Source organism: Phyllobates terribilis, unplaced genomic scaffold (assembly GCF_046119375.1).
Source record: "Phyllobates terribilis strain yellow unplaced genomic scaffold, ASM4611937v1 Scaffold_8__6_contigs__length_399053987, whole genome shotgun sequence".
NCBI classification, from domain to species: domain Eukaryota; kingdom Metazoa; phylum Chordata; class Amphibia; order Anura; family Dendrobatidae; genus Phyllobates; species Phyllobates terribilis.
Genome location: NW_027362768.1, coordinates 61,782,322 through 61,805,825, shown reverse-complemented (window position 1 = coordinate 61,805,825; position 23,504 = coordinate 61,782,322). Strand labels below are relative to the sequence as shown.

Genomic DNA, 23,504 nt, shown 5'->3' with positions numbered 1-23,504 from the left:
CCAGAGAACCTGAGACTCCTCCGGTGGGCCCTGGCTTCTCCATCAGGAGAGTTCATAGTGCCGAGGTGAGGTCGTGATGATGATAAAGGCCACCGTCTCCTTAGCTTGCTGCTGGTACTTTTCTATGGGAATCAGCTTGGCTCCAACCAGCCTGGAATATTTCCGGTGAACTATGGCATGATGCCATGGTATTAGCAGTGCCCCCAGTACCAGTAGCGAAGCCATCCACAATTTTCTTCTCAGGAATTTTATTTGGTAGACTGATTGGCTGCCCAAATACATTAGTTTCTCACAAAGCAGCTGAAGATACTGAATGGCAGTAGGTGCAAATTTCTCCAGCAAGTTAGATATCAGATGGAGAATAGAGAGGACAGCATAGTGGGTCAGTGATTAGCACTGAAGCCTTGCAGCGCTGGGGTCCAGGGCTCAAATCCCACTAAGGACAACATCTGCAAGGATTTTCGATGTTCTCCCCGTGTTTGCGTGGGTTTCCCCCTCAGTAAAATAGCAGCCATAGAGTGTCCAGAAACCTTCCCACACAGTTTTCTCAGCCAGGGCTGCTTCTCGGCAGGGTTGTATGGGCCCACACGATAATTGGAGAATCCTCCTGTGGGCTCTAGCTTCTCCTTCAGGAGAGTTCATAGTGCTGAGGTGAGATCGTGATGATGTTAGAGGTGACCATCTGCTTAGTTTTCTGTTACTTGGAATGCAAGCGCAAGTATGCAGCCAGACAACCACCAACCCACAGACCTCAATACTACACTGCCACATTTCTGGACTGCTTGCACTTGAAATGTTGCCTTTTAGGCTCATGGAGGCGGAAGCTTTCCAAAACCTCATGGCGGCAGCCGGGTGTCCATACTCAGTCTCCTGCCGCCACTATTTCTCCCGGTATCATCTCCGCCTTCCACAAGTGCGGGTCCCAGAACATTACCCGTGCCGTTCCCAGCGCACTCAAGTGAGAAGGACTGCCTAAGCACAAAGACGTGGACAAGTGAATGAGGCCAAATTATTCATGATGGTTGGATCATCCATCTCCTTAGCTTTGTGTTACTTTGAATGCAATTGCAAGTATACAGCCAACCACCCATCCACCCACAGGCTGCAATCCTGAACTGCCACATTTTTGGATTGCTTGCACATGAAATGTTGCCTTTTAAGCTCGTGGAGGCGAAAGCTTTCTACAACCTCATGGCGGCGGCCGGGTGTCCATACTCGGTCCCCAGCCACCACTATTTCTCCCTGTATCGTCTCTGCCTTCCACGAGCGTGAGTCCCAGAACCTTACCTGTGCCATCCACAGTGCACTTAAGTGGAAAGGACCGCCTAACCACAAACACGTGGACAAGTGAATGTGGCCAGGGACTGTTCATCTCACTGACGCAATCCACTGGGTTAATATTGTGGAAGCCAGGACCCTGGGAGAGAACACATCCTCCCGACGCAGAGGATTGCGGGTCCTGGGTCAGTCAGGGTCAGGGTCAGCTACATTCTACAGCTCCTGCACCACCTCCTCCTCCTCTTCAGCCTCCATCTCCATCACTTGATTCATTTTTTCAGGACATGTTCCATATTATTTAGTTATACTTTCAGTGTGACAAAAACAACAAACAGGACTGTATGCTTAGGCAACAAACCGCACACCGTTGCAGAGTTGTTGAAAGCTGTATCAGAGAAACTGATGTCGGCTCTGAAGCTATGCGTACTCTTGGTGAGAACAGGGAAGTCTCGGCTGTTGGTAGTCTGGCACACAAGGCTGACTTTATGTTCCCCTGCCTTTACAGTGACCATTGTGTTGTATGCATTTTGGGCATTGCAGAAAACTGGCACGGCACGAGAGAATTCTTTGAGACAGAGGTGTGAGGTTCTGATTAAGGAGGATGTCTGTCTTAGATCAGTTGCAGAACGGAGGGCATAGGAAGGGTGATACACAGAAATGAGGGATGAGATATAGGCCAGTGCAGAACTGTGGACAGCTTGGTGGGTGAGAGAGATGAATTTGTATTGTATTCTGTAGTGATTGTTTAACCTAACCAGTGCAATGACTGGCACAAGGTAGAGGCGTCGGTGAAGCGGCTTGATAGAAATACGACCCTGGCTGCTGCATTAAGAAAGAATTAGAGAGGAGACAGTTTATTTACAGGGAGACCAATTAGAAGAGAGTTGCACTAGTGAATAAGAGCGACAGTAAGAGTTTTTGCAGTATCAAAGGTGAGAAAAGGTTGACTTCTGGAGAAGTTTTTAAGGTGCAGGTGATAAGAGTGAGTGAGTCATTTTCCACGTTGAATAAAGCAAAGTTGTGTGTCAAATATGACTCCAAGACAGCAGGCGTGCCGAGTGGGAGTTATGATGGCAGCACCTAAAGGAAATTGCAAACTCAGGTATAGGTAGGTTAGTAGAGGGAGGAAACCAAAGGAGTTCATTTTTGGAGATATTAAGTTCAGGCTCTTGTTGAAGAATTATAACAAAAATAATTTCCCATCTGACAACGCTGGCAGCAGAGGTCACAGTCAGACAGTTCATTGGACAACCAAGGAGTACAAGCAAGGAAGACATAAACCAGATGCGGCAGAGGCAAGAAAACGCTGTCAAAGGTCTGGGACAGTTTTCTTAGACCCTCCCAGCGCCCAGGCCCTGATACATGGGGTACTCTGACAAGGAGGGAAAAGTTTTGAAAGATGCAAGCTGGACACGTGGCATGAACTGTCTTTCTACGCCTTGGAGGTCCTGGCCACTAGCGTTTTGTCAGAGATAGTTTTTAGTGCCACTGGGGGCATTATAACTGATAAAACTGATGGGCGCATCCGCCTGTCAACTGAAAAAGCTGACAGACTGACTCTTATAAAAATGGACAAGAGCTGAATTGGGCCAGACTTCTCAACACCACCAGATGATAGCATCAAACATAAACTCAAATCCAGTGGTTATTTTTTGGGGGTCTATTCCCATGCCCCCCTTTACACCCAGACATGGGTATACCCTTCAGGAATTACTCTATTTTATGTCACCCTCCTCCTTCTCCTCATCCTCCACCACCATATCACCAGGGACACCATGATGCAACACCCACATAATTTTTTAAAGGTGTTTCTGAATAGAGACAAGCAAATATTTCAATATTTGTTTCAGATTACAATCGCCGTTTTTGCAATATTCGCAAATCTAATTGTCAAATATTCGTCGAACATTGCCAAACGCCATTGGATTAAATGGATGCCAACACCAAACGTATACACAACACCTATAAACGGGACCAAAAGCTGCCAAAACACATCAATTTAGGGGCAGTCACCAGGAAAGTGCCATCAATTGACCCAGAGTACAAGTAGTATAATTATTATTAGTTATTATTATAGCGCCATTTATTCCATTGCACTTTACATGTGAAAAGAAGTCACTGACTGGTACAAGAGCAGAGAGGACCCTGCCCGTGAGGGCACACAAACAGTCTATAAGGGATGGGTGAGGATACAGTAGGTGAGGGTACAGCTGGTCGTACAGCGGTATGATGGAGCAAGGGTTACTGCAGGTTGTAGGCTTGTCGGAAGAGGTGGGTCTTCAGCTTCCTTTTAAATGTTTCAACAGTAGGCGAGAGTCTGAGATGTTGGGGTACACAGTTCAAGAGTAGAAGGGATGCATGGGAAAAATCTTATATGCGATTGTGGGAAGAGGAGAGAAGAGGGGAGTAGAGAAGGAGATCTTGTGAAGATTGGAGGCTGCGTGTAGGTATATACTGGGAGACTAGATCACAGATATATGGAGCAGACAGGTTGTGGATGACCCTCACTCCTTTTGATTTGACATATGCTTATTCTGTATTGTCTGTAAAAGTCCCCCCTAAAATTGTAAAGTGCTGCGGAATATGTTGGCGATATACAAATAAAAAATTATTATTATATTATTATTATTTGCATGTCATAGTTACGGTTTTGAACTGAAGTCTCTGGCCAATGGGGAGCCAGTGAAGGGATCATAGATTGCAATCTTATAGATTGCTGGAGCCAGTCCACAGTAAAAAAGCAGCCATAGAGTGTCCAGGAACCTTCCTACACACTTTTCTTAGCCAAGGCTGCTTCTCGGCAGGGTTTTACGGGCCCACCAGAGAATTCTCGGGTGGGCCTTGGCTTCTCCATCAGGAAAGTTCATGATAGTGCAAACTTTGCAGCTGCTATGGGGATTTTGAGCGGGAGAGAAAGGTGGGCCCTCAGAATCAAATCCTTTGGTGGGCCCAATGTTTTTCAGTCTGACACTGCTTCTTGGTGAGAGCTGTATTTCACCACAGCCATATTCTTTAGCTCGGTGAAAGGACTGGCATAGAGGAAAACCGTATCTACTCCGGCTGTCATTTCTTCGCCACCAGGTTCCGTCCATTGTCACACACGACCATTCCTGGCTGTATGTTTAGCGGTGAGAGCCACAGATCAGGCTGCTGTGTTACAGCTTTCAACAACTCTGCAGCTGTGGGCAATTTGTCACCTAAGCATTAAGCATATTATCTTCAGCACAGCCTGTTGCTGCTTGGCCAAGGCAGTGCTGCAGTGCTTCCAGCTTGTGACTGATGTGGTCATTTTGGAGATGGAGGCTGTACTTGAGGAGGAGGTGCAGGAGCTGAACAATATGATTACATTGAGGTTACATTGTCGAGTCTGGTTTTTATCCCAATGAAAGATCCTATGAGTGTAAATTTTGAGAAACTGTAGAACCACTAAGTTGAGCACATAGGCCAGGCATGTGCGAGCTTGCCTAGCTTCTGAGCCGACACTAGGTTCTCTGATACAGCTCTCAACAACTCTGCAACGGTGTGCGGTTTGTCGCCTAAGCATACAGTCCTGCTTATTCTTAATGGCACACACAAAGTTTATGTAAATAATCTGGAATATGTCCTGAAAAAATGTATCAAGTGACGGAGATGGAGGCTGAAGAGGAGGAGGTGGTGCAGGAGCTGTAGAATGTTCTGGGACTCGCACTTGTGGAAGGCGGAGATGATACCGGGAGAAATAGTGGAGGCTGGGGACCAAGTTTGGACACCCGGCTGCCGCCATGAGGTTTTGGGGTAACCCTGATTTACCCAGGGCCCGCAATCCTCTGCGTTGGGAGGACGTGTTCTGTCCCAGGGTCTCACTGGGTCCAGGCTTCCACAATATTAACCCAATGGAATGCGTCAGTGAGATGAACCGTCCCTGGCCACATTCACTTGTCCATGTGTTTGTGGTTAGGTGGTCTTTCCCACTTAAATGCACTGGGGAATGCAAGGGTAATGTTCTGGGACTCGCGCTTGTGGAAAGTGGAGACGATACTGGGAGAAATAGTGGTGGCTGGGGACCGAGTATGGACACCCGGCCACCGCAATTGCCATGAGGTTGTGGAAAGCTTCCGCCTCCATGAGCCTAAAAGGCTGCCTGATTGTTTGGCTGCATACTTGCGCTTACATTCCAAGTAACGCAAAGCTAAGGAGATGGATGATCCAACCATCATGAATAATTTGGTCGTTGTCTAGTAGACCGAGAACAATATTAACCCAGTGACATGAGTCCATGAGATGTACCGTCCCTGGCCACATTCACTTGTCCACGTGTTTGTGGTTAGGCGGTGCTTCTCACTTAAGTGCACTGGGAAGGGCACGGGTAATGTTCTGGGACTCGCACTTGTGGAAGGCGGAGATGATACCGGGAGAAATAGTGGAGGCTGGGGACCGAGTTTGGACACCCGGCTGCCGCCATGAGGTTTTGGAGAGCTTCTGCCTCCATGAGCCTAAAAGGCAACATTTCAAGTGCAAGCAGTCCAGAAATGTTTCCAAGTAATGGAAAACTAAGTAGATGGTGGCCTCTATCATCATCATGACCTCACCTCAGCATTATGAATTCTCCTGAAGGAGAAGCCAGCGCCCACAGGAGGATTCTCCGGTTCTCTGGTGGGCTCTTCCCACCATGCCGAGAAGCAGCCCTGGCTAAGAAAAGTGTGTGGGAAGGTTTCCTGGACACTCTGTGGCTGCTTTTTTACTGAGGGGGAAGCGCATGCAAACACGGGAAGAGCATACAAAATCCTTGCAGATGTTGTCCTTGGTGGGATTTGAACCCTGGACCACAGTGCTGCAAAGCTTCAGTTCTAATCACTGAGCCACTTTGCTCCCCTCTCTATTCTCCCTCTGATATCTAACATGCTGAGAAACTTGCACCTACTGCCACTCAGTATCTTCAGCTCCTTTGTGAGAAACTAATGTATATGGGCAGCCACTCAGTCTTCCAAATAAAATTCCTGAGAAGAAAATTGTGGAAGTCTTCGGTACTGGTACTGGTAATACCATGGCGTATGTATTCCAGGCTGGTTGGAGCCAAGCTGATTCCCATAGAAAAGTACCAGCAGCAAGCTAAAGAGATGGTGAACTCTATCATCATCACAACCTCACCTCAGCACTATGAACTCTCCTGATGGAGAAGCCAGGGCCCACCGGAGGAGTGTCTGGTTCCTGGTGGGCCCGTCCAACCCTGACGAGAAGCAGCCCTGGCTAAGAAAAGTGTGTGGGAAGGTTCCCGCACACTCTATGGCTGTTTTTTTTACTGTGGACTGGCTCCATACCATCCCTGGCCACATTCACCTGTCCACGTGTTTGTGGTTAAACGGTCCTTCCCAGTAATTGCACTGGGGAGGGCACGGGTAATTTTCTGTGACCTGCGCTAGTGAAAGGCGGAGACTATACCGGGAGAAATAGTGGCGGCTGGGGACCGATTATGGACACCCGGCCACCGCCGGCAAGAGGTTGTGAAAAGCTTCTGCCTCCATGAGCCGAAAAGGCAACATTTCAAGTGCAAGCAAGCAGTCCAGAAATGTGGCAGTTTAGTATTGCGGCCTGTGGGTGGGTGGGTGGTTGGCTGCATACTTGCGCTTGCATTCCAATTTTTCCGGTGATTTGGAGAGTTTGGACTAATGTACATTGCAACCTTCAAGAGGCTAACAAGAAGTCTAAGAAGTATTTTGACAGGAAACGTAAAGAGGCTTTGTTTACTGTGGGTGACATGGTTTGGTTGTCCTCGAAGAACCTGCGGTTGAGGATTCCCTCTAAAAAACTGGGTCCTAAGTTTGTGGGTCCATTTAAAGTGCTTCAGGTTGTTAACCCGTCTGCTGTTAGGTTGGATGTCCCTACTTCCTGGAAGATTAATCCTGTGTTTCATGTTTCCTTGTTGAAAAAGGCTGATGTATCTGATAGGGACGCCACTGTCACAGTTCCTCCTGTGGTGGAAGACGGCGAATATGAAATTTCTCGTATCTTGAATTCTAAATGGCATAGAGGGAGATTACAGTATCTCGTCTCCTGGAAGCGTTTCGGTCCCAAAGACAACTCCTGGGTAAAGACGGATGATGTCTCTGCTCCTAGGCTTGTTAAAGCTTTCCACAGGAGGTTTCCGGATAGGCCTGGGCCTGGAGGATCCGGAGGATCCTCATAAAAGAGGGGGTACTGTTAGAACCCTCCTGTTTGTTTTTCCTATCTTGTGTTTTGCGGTCACGTGACCATCTGCCTTTATATTCCAGCTCCGCCCTTCTGGCTGTGCTGGACTTCAGTGTTTGACTGTTTCTCTAGCCTGGTACTTCGGTGCCTTTCTCTGTCAAGTTCACTTGGTCCTCTGAGACCTCTAGTACATTTTGTCAGTTTGTCTTTTTGTGTTCTGCAATAACTTCTGCTTAGGAGGTGTCCCATTTTTGTCCCAGTCTTTAGTTCTTTTAGGGACCCCTCCCTTAATTCTATAGGTCTTCGTTCAGACTAGCCGAGGACTAAGGCGGGTCTGTTCACTAGGAACAGGCAGCCCGCTACATCGTAGGGATTCAGCTTAGCCTTACTGTAGGGACAGCTTTCCCCTTATGTTGCAGATCATAACAGCTATCCACAATCTGTCTCCTCCATACATCTGTGACCTAGTCTCCCTGTACTTACCTGAACACAACCTCCGATCCTCACAAGAGCTCCTTCTCTACTCCCCTGTTATCTCCTCTTCCCACAATCGCATACAAGATTTCTCCCGTGCATCCCGTCTTCTCTGGAACTCTCTACCACACCATTTCTGACTCTCGCCTACTGTTAAAACCTTTAAAAGGAATCTGAAGAATCACCTCTTGCGACATGCATACAACCTGCAGTAACCCTCGCCTCACCATACCACAGCAAGACCAGCTCTATCCTCACCTACTGTATCTTCACACATGTCTTGTAGACTGAGCCCTCACGGGCAGTGTCCTCTTCTCTCCTGTACCAGTCGCTGTCATATTTTTGTTCAAGATTATTTTAATTGTTTTTGCGATGTATACTCCTTTTTCACATGTAAAGCGCCATGGAATAAATGGCAATAAAGTAATAATAATAGTGTGATCCAGATTCACATCTACTGAGACTGGACCATGTGGAACACCAGGAGGTGGTGGTGTTGGAGGCAAACTGACTGGAAACTTTATCTGCCATCCAACCAACAACCTTTTCACACTTCTCTGGCTTCAATAGTGGTGTTCTGCGTCCCCCTAGAAATTGGGACTGGAAGGTAGTTTGACATGACATGAGTGTTTGTTGTGCTTCCTCAGCAGGCACAGTTTCATCTTGCCCACGGCTTCTATGTGCACTATCACCATCACCATAACATCCACTTCCCCGTCCCTTGACACACACCTTGCCCATTTGGGGGTGAGATGGGCAAACTGGAAAATTGCCCAGGGCTCCCACTCTAATAGAGACCTCCAGCATTTCTATTCTGAGCTTAAAACTGCTTAAGGACTTTTGGTGACATCATGTCACCAAAAGTCCTTTTACTGCAAGAGTCTAGAGGAACTAAACAGAGACAGGCTGGTACGCAGAGCCGGCGTTAATGGGAATGGGTGGCAAGCTGGGCAATTTCTCAGGGTCCCCACTCTCTTAGGTGCCCCAGCATTTCTATCCTGAGGTTAAAACTGCTTAGGGACATCACGGTCTTATGACCATGATGTCTCCAAAGGTCATTTAACTGCAGGAGTCTAAAGGAATTGAAGTGTGTGTATATATTTACATGTGCATTTGCAGTATGTTTGATGACATGATTATATTTGAATAAATGTTGATTTTTTTTTGCTCAAGATTAAATGTAAATTCTTTTTCATGGAAAAAAAACAAGTCACTCCTGAAAATAAGCTCTAACCCATCTTTTCGAGCAAAAAATAGTATAAGACCCTGTATTTTTTTTTTGGAGAAACGTGGTACTTCCTGTGTGATGACGCTGGGATCCTCAAATGAGTCCTCATTGGGGGCAGAGGCTGTGGTCACTGCCGCAGCCTCTGCCCCCACCCTGAATTGTAACATCATCAGTGACGTCCGTTTCATGGACTGGGCTAGCCCCTGCTCTACTGAGCTTGCATCATCTGTCAATTCAGATGGATGCTCAGTAGGATCTTGTCACTGTTCAATATGCACAATGACGATATGCCGCTGGCTTACCGGTTTTATTGAAAACTGAAGACCCAGCAAGAGAGAGCACTGTTAGGCTATGTGCCCACGTAGCGTTTTTGTAGCATTTTTGCTGCGTTTTTACGGCCGCAAAAACGCTTGTAAAACCGTCTGCCATGCATAGCAATGTGAATTCGGATGTGCTGTGCACATGATGTGCTAATTAGGGCGCCAAATTCGCATTGCGTTGCAAAATGCAGCATGACCATTTCTACCGCGTTTACGCCGCAAATTCACAGCCATTGAGGAACATTGAAACACAGAAAACCCACAGGTATATGTGTTAGGGGGAGCGGTTGCAGACAACTTTATTTAATGGAACGCAACCGACCCCGGGGTCCGCGATGCAGCCTAGAGGACTGCTGCCGAACACTTCCCGGGTGGAAAGGCAAACGACAACTAAAAGATAAAGCCTTCCGTGCTAACTACACACCGGACAGGGTATAGCGGTACGCTCTATCTCCGTTTACTGCACGGAGGCGAGAGCGACCGGCGACGCACCTAACAAATATCTTAGCCCTTCGTGTTAACGCACACGGAAGGGTAAGACGGTACGCACAATCTCCAAGAACCACAGGGAGACGTGCGTCCGTGGGAACAGCAGTAGCCCTGTCTTTGATACAGGCGCTACGCTATGGGGATTGGCGCTAAAGCGGTTCACACAATCTCCAAGAACCGCAGGGAGACGTGTGACCGGACTATGAGCAGTAGCCCTGTCTTCGGTACAGGCGCTACGCTATAGGAGACGGCGCTAGCGTGCGGGTGATTCCCGCCGGGTAATCGAGCACTCAGCCGGTGTGCTACCGGACTGAGCAAACTCGCTCTATTTAGCTCACAGGCGGCTCGGGGTGTAAGGCGAACCCCCTGGTTAGAGCCAGTCAGCGAGGCGAAGCTACCTGCCTACTAAAGCTATGGCTCTTTGAGCCCGGCCTGCCTAGCTAAAGCTATGGCTCTTTGAGCCCGGCCTGCCTAACTAAAGCTATGGCTCTTTGAGCCCAGAGTAAGCGTGCACACCAAACAGCTAGCTCAAATGATTTGAGCGCGCCGGCATGTTTGTGGGCGGGCCTTTTAAAGACTAAGCCCTGCCCAGCGATGCGCTATTGGTGACGTTACCCGTGAACCAATCAGGGAGTGCCAGGTCACCGAGTCAGGTGGGTGCCAACCCACCAATCATGATCCGCCAGGTCACGGACATGCTCAGTGCGGCGAATCCTGGACTTAGACTCCACGAGCCCTGTCTCCCTCTGCAGTCTATGCTTAACACTGCTGGGCACAAATGCCTGGGAGACAATCAGCAGGACTCGTGGAACAGCTAGGTGTTGGGACTAACAACAATGCTGAGCAGTATCAGCCCTGGCTGGCCTGGAATGGGAGACCACAGAAGGTCCTGGACCCATTTCAAATCCAGCCCCAAACCGATGCCTAACAATATGTGGACTTGCTGTGTTTCAATTAAATTCAATGGCTGTGAATTTGCAGGCCACATGGTGCTTGTGGTACCGCAGGACACCGAGAAGAGAGGATCGCTGCTGGGAAGAGACTGGAGAGGTGAGTGTACAGGTTTTTTTTTATTTTTAACTTTTTAATTCTTTTTTTTCTTACTATAGATGCAGCATGTAAAGCATCTAAGTTTGTCACACAATATAAATCCATGCCGGTTGCATGGATTTATATTGTGTGACCAACTTGTCAAGCACTTTTCCAAGTGATGCTCAAAATCGCTTGGAAAAGTGCTTGAAAAAACGCATGTGAAAACGCATGTAAAAACGCTGTCAGAGAGAGGCAAAAACGCTCTGCATCAAATCTGCTACGTGTGCACATAGCCTTAGTGCGCATTGTAAGGAGAGATTGTGTGAGCAGATACTAGCGCCACCCCTGTAAGTGATGTCAGTCTAATAGTTGATGAAAAAATAAACTATTAACACCGATCTTTAAAGCATTCTTACAAAAGTTTTAGGCAGGTAAGGAAAAAATGCTGCAAAGTGCTGTATTTTTTTTTTTTTTAATTGGCAATGTTTTTTTTTTAATGTCATAATACTGCCCACTGGGGCATTTTTAGGCTATAATTATTTTCCTTCCAGGAGGCATTTTCAATAGGCTCATTCTAATCAGAGGCAGGATTAAAATGACAATGACACCTCTATACACACAGCTGATAACACAGGATCCACCATTCAGAAAAGGTGATATCACAATGTCTTCAACTTCAACCCAACAGCCCCCCCCCCATTAGATGCTTCAACACAAATGCTGGGGTTTAAAAATCAATTGCTGCTAATGTACTTGTAAAATTCATGAAACATGAACTTGTATTCTTACATAGCCTGTCATATCACAATCTGTAATTAAAAAATAAAGTTCTTGCAATTTTTGTACTGGCCACTGGTGCTTTTCTAGATTCTTAGTTCCTGTTCTAGTGAATGCACATTAGCAGCATTAAATGGAGTCAAACCCTATCTTTACCACTAAAGCATCAAATGAGCATGAGCAAAGGTCATTACGAAGGGAGTGGCAGCAGGGGGAGCAGTGATTTCACCCGTTTCACCCGTTGTAAATGGTGGTTACTATTATATCAGCTGTGTATAGAGATGTTACCTATCATTCTATCCCTGCCTCTAATAATGTGCCTGCTGGAAAATGTTCTTGAAAGGGCAGGACATATTAGTGTAAAATAGACCCAGTAGACCCAACATTTCTATTTTTTTTTTTAATACAGGTTATGATATGAATAAAACATATTGCCAAAAATGTAGAAACAAAATGAATGTAACACAAAAACATGATTAACCCCTTAAGGACCAAGCCACTTTCTATGTTATATATGTTAATGACCTTTTCTCATTTAACAATTCTGACCAACATCACTTTGTGATAATAACTCTTGAACGCTTCAACGGATCCCAGTGATTCTGAGACTGTTCTTTTCTTGTTAGTGGTAAATTTTGGTCATTATTATTTGCGTTTATTTATGAAAATGTTAAAAATTTGAATATTTCTCAAATTTTTCATTTTCACAAAGGTAACGGGAGAAAATGGACCATACAATTTGTTGTGCAATTTCTCCCGAGTATGCCGATACCCCATATGTGATAGAAAATTGCCATTTGAGGGGCACGGCAGAGCTTGGAAGGGAAGGAGCACCATTTGAGTTTTGGAGTGCAAAATTGTCTGGAATAGATGGTGGATGCCATGTCACTTTTGCAAAACCACTGATGTGCCTAAACAGTGGAAACCCCCATAAGTGACCCCATTTTGAAAAGTACACCTGTGGTAGAACGCTCACTCAGTTGCACATGGAGGTAGACACAGGTACGATGTCCTTTTAATCTTCTGGTTGGTTTATTAAAATACGGCATAAACCAACACTGAGTCAATAAAAGAAAACATGGCCCTTTGGGCAAAACAGGGAAAACAAAGCAAAATGGTAACATAAAAGCACAGTCTTTGTAGTTGCAGGGATCCGCCTGCCCAGAGTTCAGCAACTCCACATGGTTCAGGATAGCTCCACACAAACAGATCTGGAATTACTCTCTCCAGACCTACTGACCACCCAATGCCTCTACAGGCCGAGTATTTAAACGCCAGACCACAACTGGGGTGGAGATATGGTGAATGGCCTCCCACCCGCATTATGGTCATTCACAAAAAACTGACCTATTTAAATATGGCAAATTAACTCTCTCAGCACATACCATGCAGGAGAAGACTTCCAGTTTCACATCACTGAAGCTAATAGCCTCAGTAAAACATATCTCCCCTTCGACACTCTGCCAGTGACTTTGTCACACACCCCTCAAGGAATTTATCTAGAGGAGTGGTGAGCAGCATCTTGAAACCACAGGTGCTGCACGGAATTTTAAAACATTGGACTGTGAAAATTAAAAATGACGTTTTTTTCCCCAAAAATGTTGTTTAAGCCCCAAAGTTTTTATTTTCACAAAGTTAAGAGAAGAAAATGGACCACATAATTTTTTGCGCAATTTCTCATGAGTACATTGATAACCCATATGTGCTCAGAAACTCTTGTTTGGGCAAATGGCAGGGCTTGGAAGGGAAGAAGCGCTATTGGATTGTTGGAGTGCAAAATTGTATGGAATAGATTGTGGATGTCATGTCACAATTGAAAGCCAGCAAGGTTCCTTAACAGCAGAAATCTCCATTTTGGAAAATATACCTCTTGAAGAATTCATCTAAAGGTTTATTTCACAGAATTGTATAACATTGGACTGTGAAAATGAAAAGTTACATTTTTTCCATGAAAATGTTGTTTTAGCCTCAATTTTTAATTTTTAAAAGGGATAATAGGAGAAAATGGACCCCAAAATTTGTTATGCAATGTCTCCTGATTATAGCAATGCTCCATATGTGGTCAAAAACTACTTTTTAGGCGCAATACGAAGCTCAAAATGGAAGAAGTGCCATATCGGAGTGCAAATTTGTCTGGAATGGTTGGAGGGTGCCATGTCACATTGGCAGAGCCTCTGAGGTGTCAGGATAGAACAACCCCCCCACCCCATAAGTGGCCTATTTTACAAAGTACACCTCTTAATGAAATCATTTAGTGGTGCAGTGAGCATATTGACACCACACGTGTTTGACAAAATTTTAATTTTATTGAGCGGTGAAGAAAAAAAAAATTCTATCACTTTAATGTTGCTTTAGCCCTAAATTTTACATGTTCTCTCGGGGAAATATGTAAAAATGGCCACATAAAATTTGTTAAACAATTTTCAAAATAATACCCCAGATGTGGCTGTATAGTATTGTTTGGCCTCACGATGAGACTCAGAAGGGAAAGGAGCACTGTTTGACTCTAGGAGAACAAATTTTCGTAGAATAGTTTGCGGACTCCATATACAGAGCCCCTAAGTGCCAGAAGAGCAGAATCCCCCCTCAAGTGACCCCATTTTGGAATTTACACCCCTCTGGGAATTTATCTACAGGTGTAGTGACGATTTTTACTCCATGGGTGTCTTACAGAAACGAGCAGCAATGGATGTTACTAAGTAAAAATGCAAATATGCCATTATAGTGTCTGTACATTGTAGTGCCTGTACATTGTGCCCAGCTCGTGCTTCTGGAGACACGCACCACATAAATTAAGTGGACTCTCCTTGTAACTGTAATGCCAAACATGTGGATGCTAATAATAACAAGATAATTATAAAGGACAAAGAAAAAGCTGAGATATTAAACAGGCACTTTTCATTCATGTTCACCAATGAACTGTCTGTTCCAGGGATCATTCAACAAAGCAAAAATCAAAGTTCACCATCTGATATAACTAGTTTAGCACAAAAAGAAATAGCCTGCATCTGAGCAAATTAAACATTGACAAATCCCCAGCCCAGATGGCATTCATCCACAGATATTGAGGGAATTGAGCTCAGTAATTGACAAACCTCTGTATCTCATATTCTTAGACTCGCTTGTAATCGGATTAGTTCCCAGGATTAGAGGATAGCCACAGTGGTACCGATATTTAAGAAAGGTAGAAAGGTGGATCCAGGTAACTACTGTCCGGTAAGTCTGACATCAGTAGTGTGCAAAGTCTTTGAGGGCATCATAAGAGACTTATATATTGCAGAGAATAATATAATAAATAACAACCAGCATGAATTCATGAAAGATAGGTCGTGTCTAACCAACATATTGGGTTTCTATGAGGGGGTAAGTGCTAATCTGGATGTTGGTAATGCGGCTGATGTGATTTATTTGGACTTTGCAAAGGCATTTGATATTGTACCACATAGCAGCCTTATACTGAAGCTACAGAAGCAAGGACTTGGGGGAACTATAAGTAGAGGCGTAAGGAATTGGCTAAATGATAGGAAACAAAGGGTCATCATAAATGGTACGTTCTCTAAATGGGATATAGTCAGCAGTGGGGTGCTGCAGGGATCTGTGCTAGGACCGATTCTTTTTAACTTCTTTATTAATGACCTTGTGGATGGGATTGACAGTAAAGTGTTAGTCTTTGCTGATAACAAGAAACTATGTAGGATATTAAAATCTGATCTTGACATTAAGATATTGTAGAACGATCTGGATAAGATGACTGAATGGGCAAACACTTGGCAGATGAGGTTTAATGTAGAGTAATGCACCTAGGACGCAGTAAACCTATTGCTACATATACATTAAATGGGAATATACTCAGGACTACAGACCAGAAGGATTTGGGTATTCTGGTTACAAGTAAGTTGAGCAGTAGTACTTAATGTTAAGCAGCAGCCGCAATAGCTAACCAGATTTTAGAATGGCTAAAAAGAGTGATAAAATCCCGCGATCCCAATGTACTGTTATCCCTTTATAAATCACTTGAGAGGCCACATCTAGAATATGGGGTCCAGTTTTGGGCTCCACATTTTAAAAAAGATATTCAGAAGTTAGTCAGTTCAAAGGTGGGTACCTAGATTATTACAAGGGATGAAAGGCCTCTCATATGATGAGAGGTTTGAAAAAGTTGAGATTGTTTGCTTAGAAAAAAGACTCCTCAGCGGGGATCTCATTACATGTATAAATATACAGTGGTGGCCAAAAGTATTGACACCCCTGCAATTCTGTCAAATAATACTCAATTTCTTTCTGAAAATGATTGCAATCACAAATTCTTTGGTATTATTATCTTCATTTAATTTTTCTTCAATGAAAAAACGCAAAAATAATTGTCCTAAAGCCAAATTGGATATAATTCCACACCAAACCTAAAAAAGGGGGTGGACAAAAGTATTGGCACTGTTTGAAAAATCATGTGATGCGTCTCTAAATCGTGTAATTAACAGCACCTGTAACTTACCTGTGGCACCTAACAGGTGTTGGCAATAACTAAATCACACTTGCAGCCAGTTAACATGGATTAAAGTTGACTCAACCTCTCTCCTGTGTCCTTGTGTGTACCACATTGAGCATGGAGAAAAGAAAGAAGACCAAAGAACTGTCTGAGGACTTGAGAAACCAAATTGTGAGGAAGAAAGAGCAATCTCAAGGCTACAAGTCCATCTCCAAAGACCTGAATGTTCCTGTGTCTTCCGTGCGCAGTGTCATCAAGAAGTTTAAAGCCCATGGCACTGTGGCTAACCTCTCTAGATGTGGACGGAAAAGAAAAATTGACAAGAGACTTCAACGCAAGATTGTGCGGATGGTGGATAAAGAACCTCAACTAACATCGAAACAAGTTCAAGCTGCCCTGCAGTCCGAGGGTACAACAGTGTCAACCCGTACTATCCGTCGGCGTCTGAATGAAAAGGGACTGTATGGTAGGAAACCCAGGAAGACCCCACTTCTTACCTCGAGACATAAAAAAGCCAGGCTGGAGTTTGCCAAAACTTACCTGAGAAAGTCTAAAATGTTTTGGAAGAATGTTCTCTGGTCAGATGAGACAAAAGTAGAGCTTTTTGGGAAAAAGCATCAACATAGAGTGTACAGGAAAAAAAAAGAGGCATTCAAAGAAAAGAACACGGTCCCTACAGTCAAACATGGCGGAGGTTCCCTGATGTTTTGGGGTTGCTTTGCTGCCTCTGGCTCTGGACTGCTTGACCGTGTGCATGGCATTATGAAGTCTGAAGACTACCAACAAATTTTTCAGCATAATGTAGGGCCCAGTGTGAGAAAGCTGGGTCTCCCTCAGAGGTCATGGGTCTTCCAGCAGGACAATGACCCAAAACACACTTCCAAAAGCACTATAAAATGGTTTGAGAGAAAGCACTGGAGACTTCTAAGGTGGCCAGCAATGAGTCCAGACCTGAATCCCATAGAACACCTGTGGAGAGATCTCAAAATGGCAGTTTGGAGAAGGCACCCTTCAAATATCAGGGACCTGGAGCAGTTTGCCAAAGAAGAATGGTCTACAATTCCAGCAGAGCATTGTAAGAAACTCATTGATGGTTACCGGAAGCGGTTGTTCGCAGTTATTTTGGCTAAAGGTTGTGCAACCAAGTATTAGGCTGAGGGTGCCAATACTTTTGTCTGGCCCATTTTTGGAGTTTTGTGTGAAATGATCAATGATTTGATTTTTGCTTCATTCTCTTTTGTGTTTTTTCCTTGCAAGCAAATTAAATGAAGATAATAATACCAAAGAATTTGTGATTGCAATCATTTTCAGGAAGAAACTGAGTATTATCTGACAGAATTGCAGGGGTGCCAATACTTTTGGCCGCCACTGTATGTGTGGTCAGTACAGAGGACTAGCACATGATTTATTCCTCCCAAAGACCATACTAAAGACCAGGGTGCACTCATTCATTACCAGTGGAAAAAAGGCGATTCCGGCAGCTTAATAGGAATGGATTCTTGACAGTTAGCGCAGTCAGACTGTGGAATGCCGACCTCAAGAGGTAGTAATGGCAGACACTATAATAGCTTTTAAAAAAGGGCTGTATGATTTCCTCAATATATATAACATTGTGGGTTATGGTTAATTTAGTGACAAAATGTACAATTGGTGGAGAAAGGTTGAACTTGATGGACCTAGGTCTTTTTTCAACCTATGTAACTATGTAGCTGCAGTTTAGACACACTAGGGCTCAGGAGGAGAAGGGGTATTTGGATTTTGACACCGCAAATTTCTCTGGATTTCTTTTGGTGGGAGCAATTTCTCTTTTCCAGAACCTTTGTGTTGCCAGTAATGTGGAAGCTCCCTATGTTCCTGTTTACGGATGATGAACCTGAGTGGGGACTTGTTTTTTGTGGGTTGAGTAGAAGCATTTTGGTGTACAGAACATTTTGGATCAGTTTACTTTTATCCTGTGCTCTACAAAATCGTGAGAAGGATGAAAAATGGCACTCTCTGTCCCATTAAAACTTCTTTATTTAGGCCAACATATGGACTACATGTGACCTGCTTCCCTACATCCATGTTTTAATTGGCTGAAATAAAGAAGTTTTAATGGAACAGAGAGTGCCACCTTTCATCATTCTCGCGATTTTGTGAAGACTGCTTTTTCTGGTGCAGCACCCGTGGATCCCGACACTGGCAAAGTGAAATCAATCCCATCTTATTGTAGAGGTGTGCTAGTTTGAATGGTGCCGTATCACTCATTTTTGCCTGCTTATCCTGTGCTCTACGTTAAGCATTTACTGTACATTGGGGTTTCCATCTAAATATACAAAAGATGTGATTGGGATGAAATCCCAGAGGAATCCATTCACTGATGAGACAGCAGAGTTACTCTGGACTCGGAGTGGCTTCTGTTTGGCGGTGTCTTTTAACAGGTGCACAAAACTATGACCGATAGTGCTTTTATGCCCGCTTCAAAAGACAGGCACGGGTGGATCATAGGCAAGGCAGAGTCCACAGTGCCTCTATCTGCCTCATTATAGGGAATCTTCCACAGGAGGTTCTGACTGAATTACATATTTCAGAAATTTACACTGAAACCCCGGTGTAAGCTCAGTGTAGAGCGCAGGATAAATGTAAGACGAGCCTTACTGACATTTGAAGAATTGCTTTTATTTATTTTTTAATAAGTACCTTGATAAATTACTTGATAAATATCTATAATAGGTTGAAACGTTGTTCACTTGATGGCAGAATAAACTTTACCTTTTTGGAATTGAACACCCTGGAATGGACGCTGTCTATTTTCTCATGTCCTGTCTATGGCTGGATCTCACAGCCTGGTTCGCCACAGCCTGGCATATCAGGAGGTCATGGTTTGACCTCTGGGTGCCATAAAAACCATATTCTCTCTGTGATTTTGCCATGGGGATGCCAATGGGAATGAGAGAGGGATCTCACTCCCTCTCACAACCTTCCAAATTCTGTGATTGCTATCAATTGCAGCATCTGGAGGGTTAATCAGCCAGGGATGGTGCAGGCGTCACTCAGTGATAGCATAAAGACATGACTTGTATAGCAAGTCATGATGTGAGAACTGACACCTGCTCATGACGTGCTATACATGTCTTTGGTCGTTATGGGGTTAATTCAATAAGATATTTTCTGATTACACATTTCTTTTAAGTGGTTTGAATTGTGTTTTCCTTATTTATGTGCAATAAATTTGTGATTATTTGCTATACCGTATATTAAATTTATGAATTCTGACTTTTAAAAAAATCCCAATTCTCACTCTGGCATTGTTTGACTTTTCTCATGATCCATGTTATAGTGCTACTGGGCAGCTGAGTTTGTGTCTTTGCATCACTTTGCTCTCCAGGAGCTGCCGCTGATCATCTAATGAACTGCTGCTTCTATCTGACAGTTTCCATACTGTCCAGTGCAGGTCTGGTGAAACCTCACTTCTTTAAAAGGGGTTTTCTTTCCCAAAAGTCTGCAATGGGAAAGTGCCTCAGTTTGACTGATTCGTTTGATTTTATTCTCTATATCCACTTTTATGAAGCTGAGGAGTAACATATTTTTTAGACTATAAGGTTAATTTTTTTGTTAATATGGTAATTTGTAGGATTTAGTTTTGAGCAAATAGGTACTGACTAGCTTTAAAATTTGAGTTTTACTAGTTATGGGGGTTTATTATCTATAATTGGTGTCTTATTCCGCTTGTTAGTGCAGTATTCCTCACAGACTGGGATGGGCTGGAGATTGATAGGACATCAATACTTTAAGCTCGGACAACCCCTTTAAGTTTGCGTATGTTACTGTATCAATTCAGGAAGCTTAAGTCAGTTCCCATATCTTTGAAACATGCTTAGTTGTATTACCATATCTATGTAATAAGCTTGGTTATGTTACTGTATCTATATAGTAACATTGGTTCTGCTCCCATATCTATGTACTAAACTTTACTCCGTCCTCGCATCGATGCAGTAAGCTCAGCTTTTTTTCCTGTATCTGTGAAAGTGGAGAAGATGTCAAAAACCCTCTCTGAAGACATCTTATGTATTCTCTTGTATGACCTGTATATTATTGTGTATGTTATCCCCATGTAGGCTGCAGTTGTCCTGTATTCAGGATTGACTAGGTTAACTGTACGGCCAACCAATGGGTTAGGGAGGAGTAAGTGGGCACAAGGAGTTAATTCCTGTTTTATCAGTTAGTTCAAGTTCAGCTACAGAGAACAGAAGAGTACTCTCAGCATTGTCAGGTATTAGGTGTGCAGAAGTGCACACCCAAAAGAAGGTAGTACGATCCTACAATTTCAAGTAACAGTGGCAGTTCTCCTCATAGCAAACAAATTGGGCACCTACTGAAAGAGACTTTTAAGCATTAGTTTTAGTGTTTGCCGACCTGGAGGTCTTGAAGAAGGAATATGGGATCAGCCAGGCTGGGACACATTCATAAGGTATTGAAGCTGAAAGACCTCACTTATATAGTCTAGAGTGTAGTGCTGGGTGCAGTGGTCACAGCGAAACACATTGACCCGTGTGGCCCTGTACAGGAAAAATGGAGTTCCTCAACTTAACCTATTGTACTTCAGCAATGTTCTTCACAAGTGATGTGCCACCGTCCACAACCAAAATGTTTCTGCCTCTATCATGTAATGCAGATGAAGAATTCAAGTGTTTTGCCTACTACCTGTTGTACATAATTTCAAGATCAAGTATATAAGAGTTTATTTTATTAATAACATATGGCTCATTCTTCATGATGACAAAGGGTCCCCACTTGCTCTAAGATATGGCAGCATACAGTCTGACAGTGACAGCTATTCAAGCACACAGGCACGGACATTTGTATATGGTGTTTAGGGTTCCCAATATACACCTCGGCCAGGGAGTTCTCTTAGATATTTATGAAATAAGCTCAGTTCTGTTCCCATTTCTCTGTAGTAAGCTTTGTACTGTTCCCCTACCTATACAGTAATTTTAGTTCTATTCCCATACCTATGGAGAAAGCTTGGTTTTGTTCCTTTATCTATGCAGTAAGCTCTGTTCTGTTCCAGTATCTATGTAGTAAACTCGATTCTGTTCATGTATATATGTGACATGGCAATTATGGGGACCAGCCATGCAGGGATCAGCATTGTATCACAGATGAATGCTGTAGACGAAGGGAATAACATCACAGACCAGTTTTCTGAATAACAAAATTCCCCATTTAATATATATATGTAATTAGTGTCAATTCTCTGGTGAAGATTATTCTATGTAGAGTCTGATATAGTGAATTTGTTGTAGTGGAGTACTAGATTTTTTTTGGGAGGCTGAAGTTCCATATCTAATACATCGCAGTGGTACTCTATGAATACTCTATGTTAAGGGGTATCTGTCACTGGATTCTTGCTATCTCAATCTTAGAGCAGCAAGATGTAGGGGCATAGATTTTGATTTCAACATTGTCATTTACTGATTTGCTTCCTGCAGTTTTGATAAAATCACAGTTTTATTTTCTGTAGATCTCTGTATGCTGATCTCTGTATAACCCTACCCACACCACTGATTGGCAGTGTATACTATGCATAGGCAGAAAACAGTTATGGTGTTACACAGTGCAGGAAAACTACATGACAGCAAATTTACTAGTCTACTAGTGATAATCTCCTGCTGATAAAACACAGATTTTATTGCAACTACAACAATCAAACCAGTAAGTGACACATCACTAAAATTAGGGTCTATGTCCCTACATCATGCTGCTCTCAGATTAAATGGCAAAATACTGCTGACAAATTCCCTTTTAAATATATTGCCAGAATGTTTGTGAGATATTGTGTGTTCTAATTTTTTAATATTCACAGACAATGCCAATGAATACTGTAGCAGTTATTGGGGCAGGAGCCAGTGGTTTGGCAGCTATTAAGTGCTGTCTCGATGAAGGACTTAAACCCACATGCTTTGAAAAGAGTGAAGATATTGGAGGGCTTTGGCGATACAAGGTAAAATCATAACATTGCAAAAATATGATGGTAAACCATGGAAAGTGCTGGTCTAATCATGAAAACCCTTGCCTTTATGACCTTTTAAAGTACAGTTGAAACCAGAAGTTTACATACACTATATAAAATGACACATATGCATGTTTTTCTCAATATCTGACATGAAATCAGAATAAACCTTTCCCGTTTTAGGTCAATTGGGATTACCATAATTTTTAATATTTGCCAAATGCCAGAATAATGAGAGAGAGAATGTTTTAAGGCATTTTTATCACTTACTGCAAAGTCAAAAGTTTACATACCTTTCATTAGTATTTGGTACCATTGCCCTTAAACTGAATAACTTGAGTCAAACGTTTGGGATATCCTTCCGCAAGCTTCTCACAATAGTTGGTCGGAATTTGGGCCCATTTCTCCTGACAATACTGGTGTAACTGATCCAGGTTTGGAGGTCGCCTTGCTCGCACCAGCCTTTGCAGCTTTGCCCATAAATTTTCAATAGGGTTGAGATCAGGGCTTTGTGATGGCCACGCCAAAACATTGTCTTTGTAATTCTTTAGCCACTTTGTTACCATTTTGGCAGTATGCTTCGGGTCATTGTCAATTTGGAAGACCCATTTCCGCCCAAGCTTTAACTTCCTGGCTGATGTCTTCAGATGTTGCTTCAGTATTGTCACATAATCTTCTTTTCTCATGATGCCATCTATTTTATGAAGTGCACCGGTAACTCCTGCAGCAAAACAACCACACAACATGATGCTGCCACTCCCATGTTTCACAGTTGGGATGGTATTCTTAGGCTTTCATGCTTCTCTCTTTTTCCTCCAAACATAACAATGGTAATTATGCCCAAAAATTTCAATCTTAGTTTCATCAGACCACAGGACATGTCTCCAAAAATGAAGGTCTTTGTTCTTGTGTGCATTTGCAAACATTAATCTGGCTTTTTTATGTTTCTTTTGGAGTAATGGCTTCTTCCTGGCAGATTGGCCTTTCAGCCCATGTTGATACAGTACTCATTTCACTGTGGATATTAACACAATCTTACCAGCTTCCGCCATCATCTTCACAAGGTCTTTTGCTTTTGTCCTTGGGTTGATATGCACATGTCGCATCAAAGCATGTTCATCTCTGGGACACAGAACCCATCTCCTTCCTGAGTGTAATGATCGCTGGACATTCTCATCTTGTTTGTAAAATTGTTTGTACAGATGAACAAGGCACTTTCAGGTATCTTGAAATTGTATCCAAGGATGAGCCAGACTTGTACAA

The 23,504-nt window shown here is 43.5% G+C and overlaps 1 protein-coding gene across 5 annotated transcripts in view; it reads left to right on the top strand.

Moving 5' to 3' along the window:
• LOC141156711 (flavin-containing monooxygenase 5-like) overlaps positions 1-23,504 on the top strand; it is a 260,478-nt gene that overhangs the window by 28,551 nt on the left and 208,423 nt on the right. For 4 of the 5 annotated variants that reach the window (XR_012247705.1, XM_073642995.1, XM_073642997.1 and 1 more), the window contains exon 2: positions 22,095-22,232. Coding sequence is in view for 4 of the 5 variants with exons in the window: in XM_073642995.1 (XP_073499096.1) it covers positions 22,098-22,232 (135 nt within the window). In the remaining variant the exon portion in view is untranslated. Of the gene's footprint in view, positions 1-14,825; positions 14,980-22,094; positions 22,233-23,504 lie in introns of those variants that run through there. The other variant, XM_073642996.1, reaches the window with a different exon arrangement.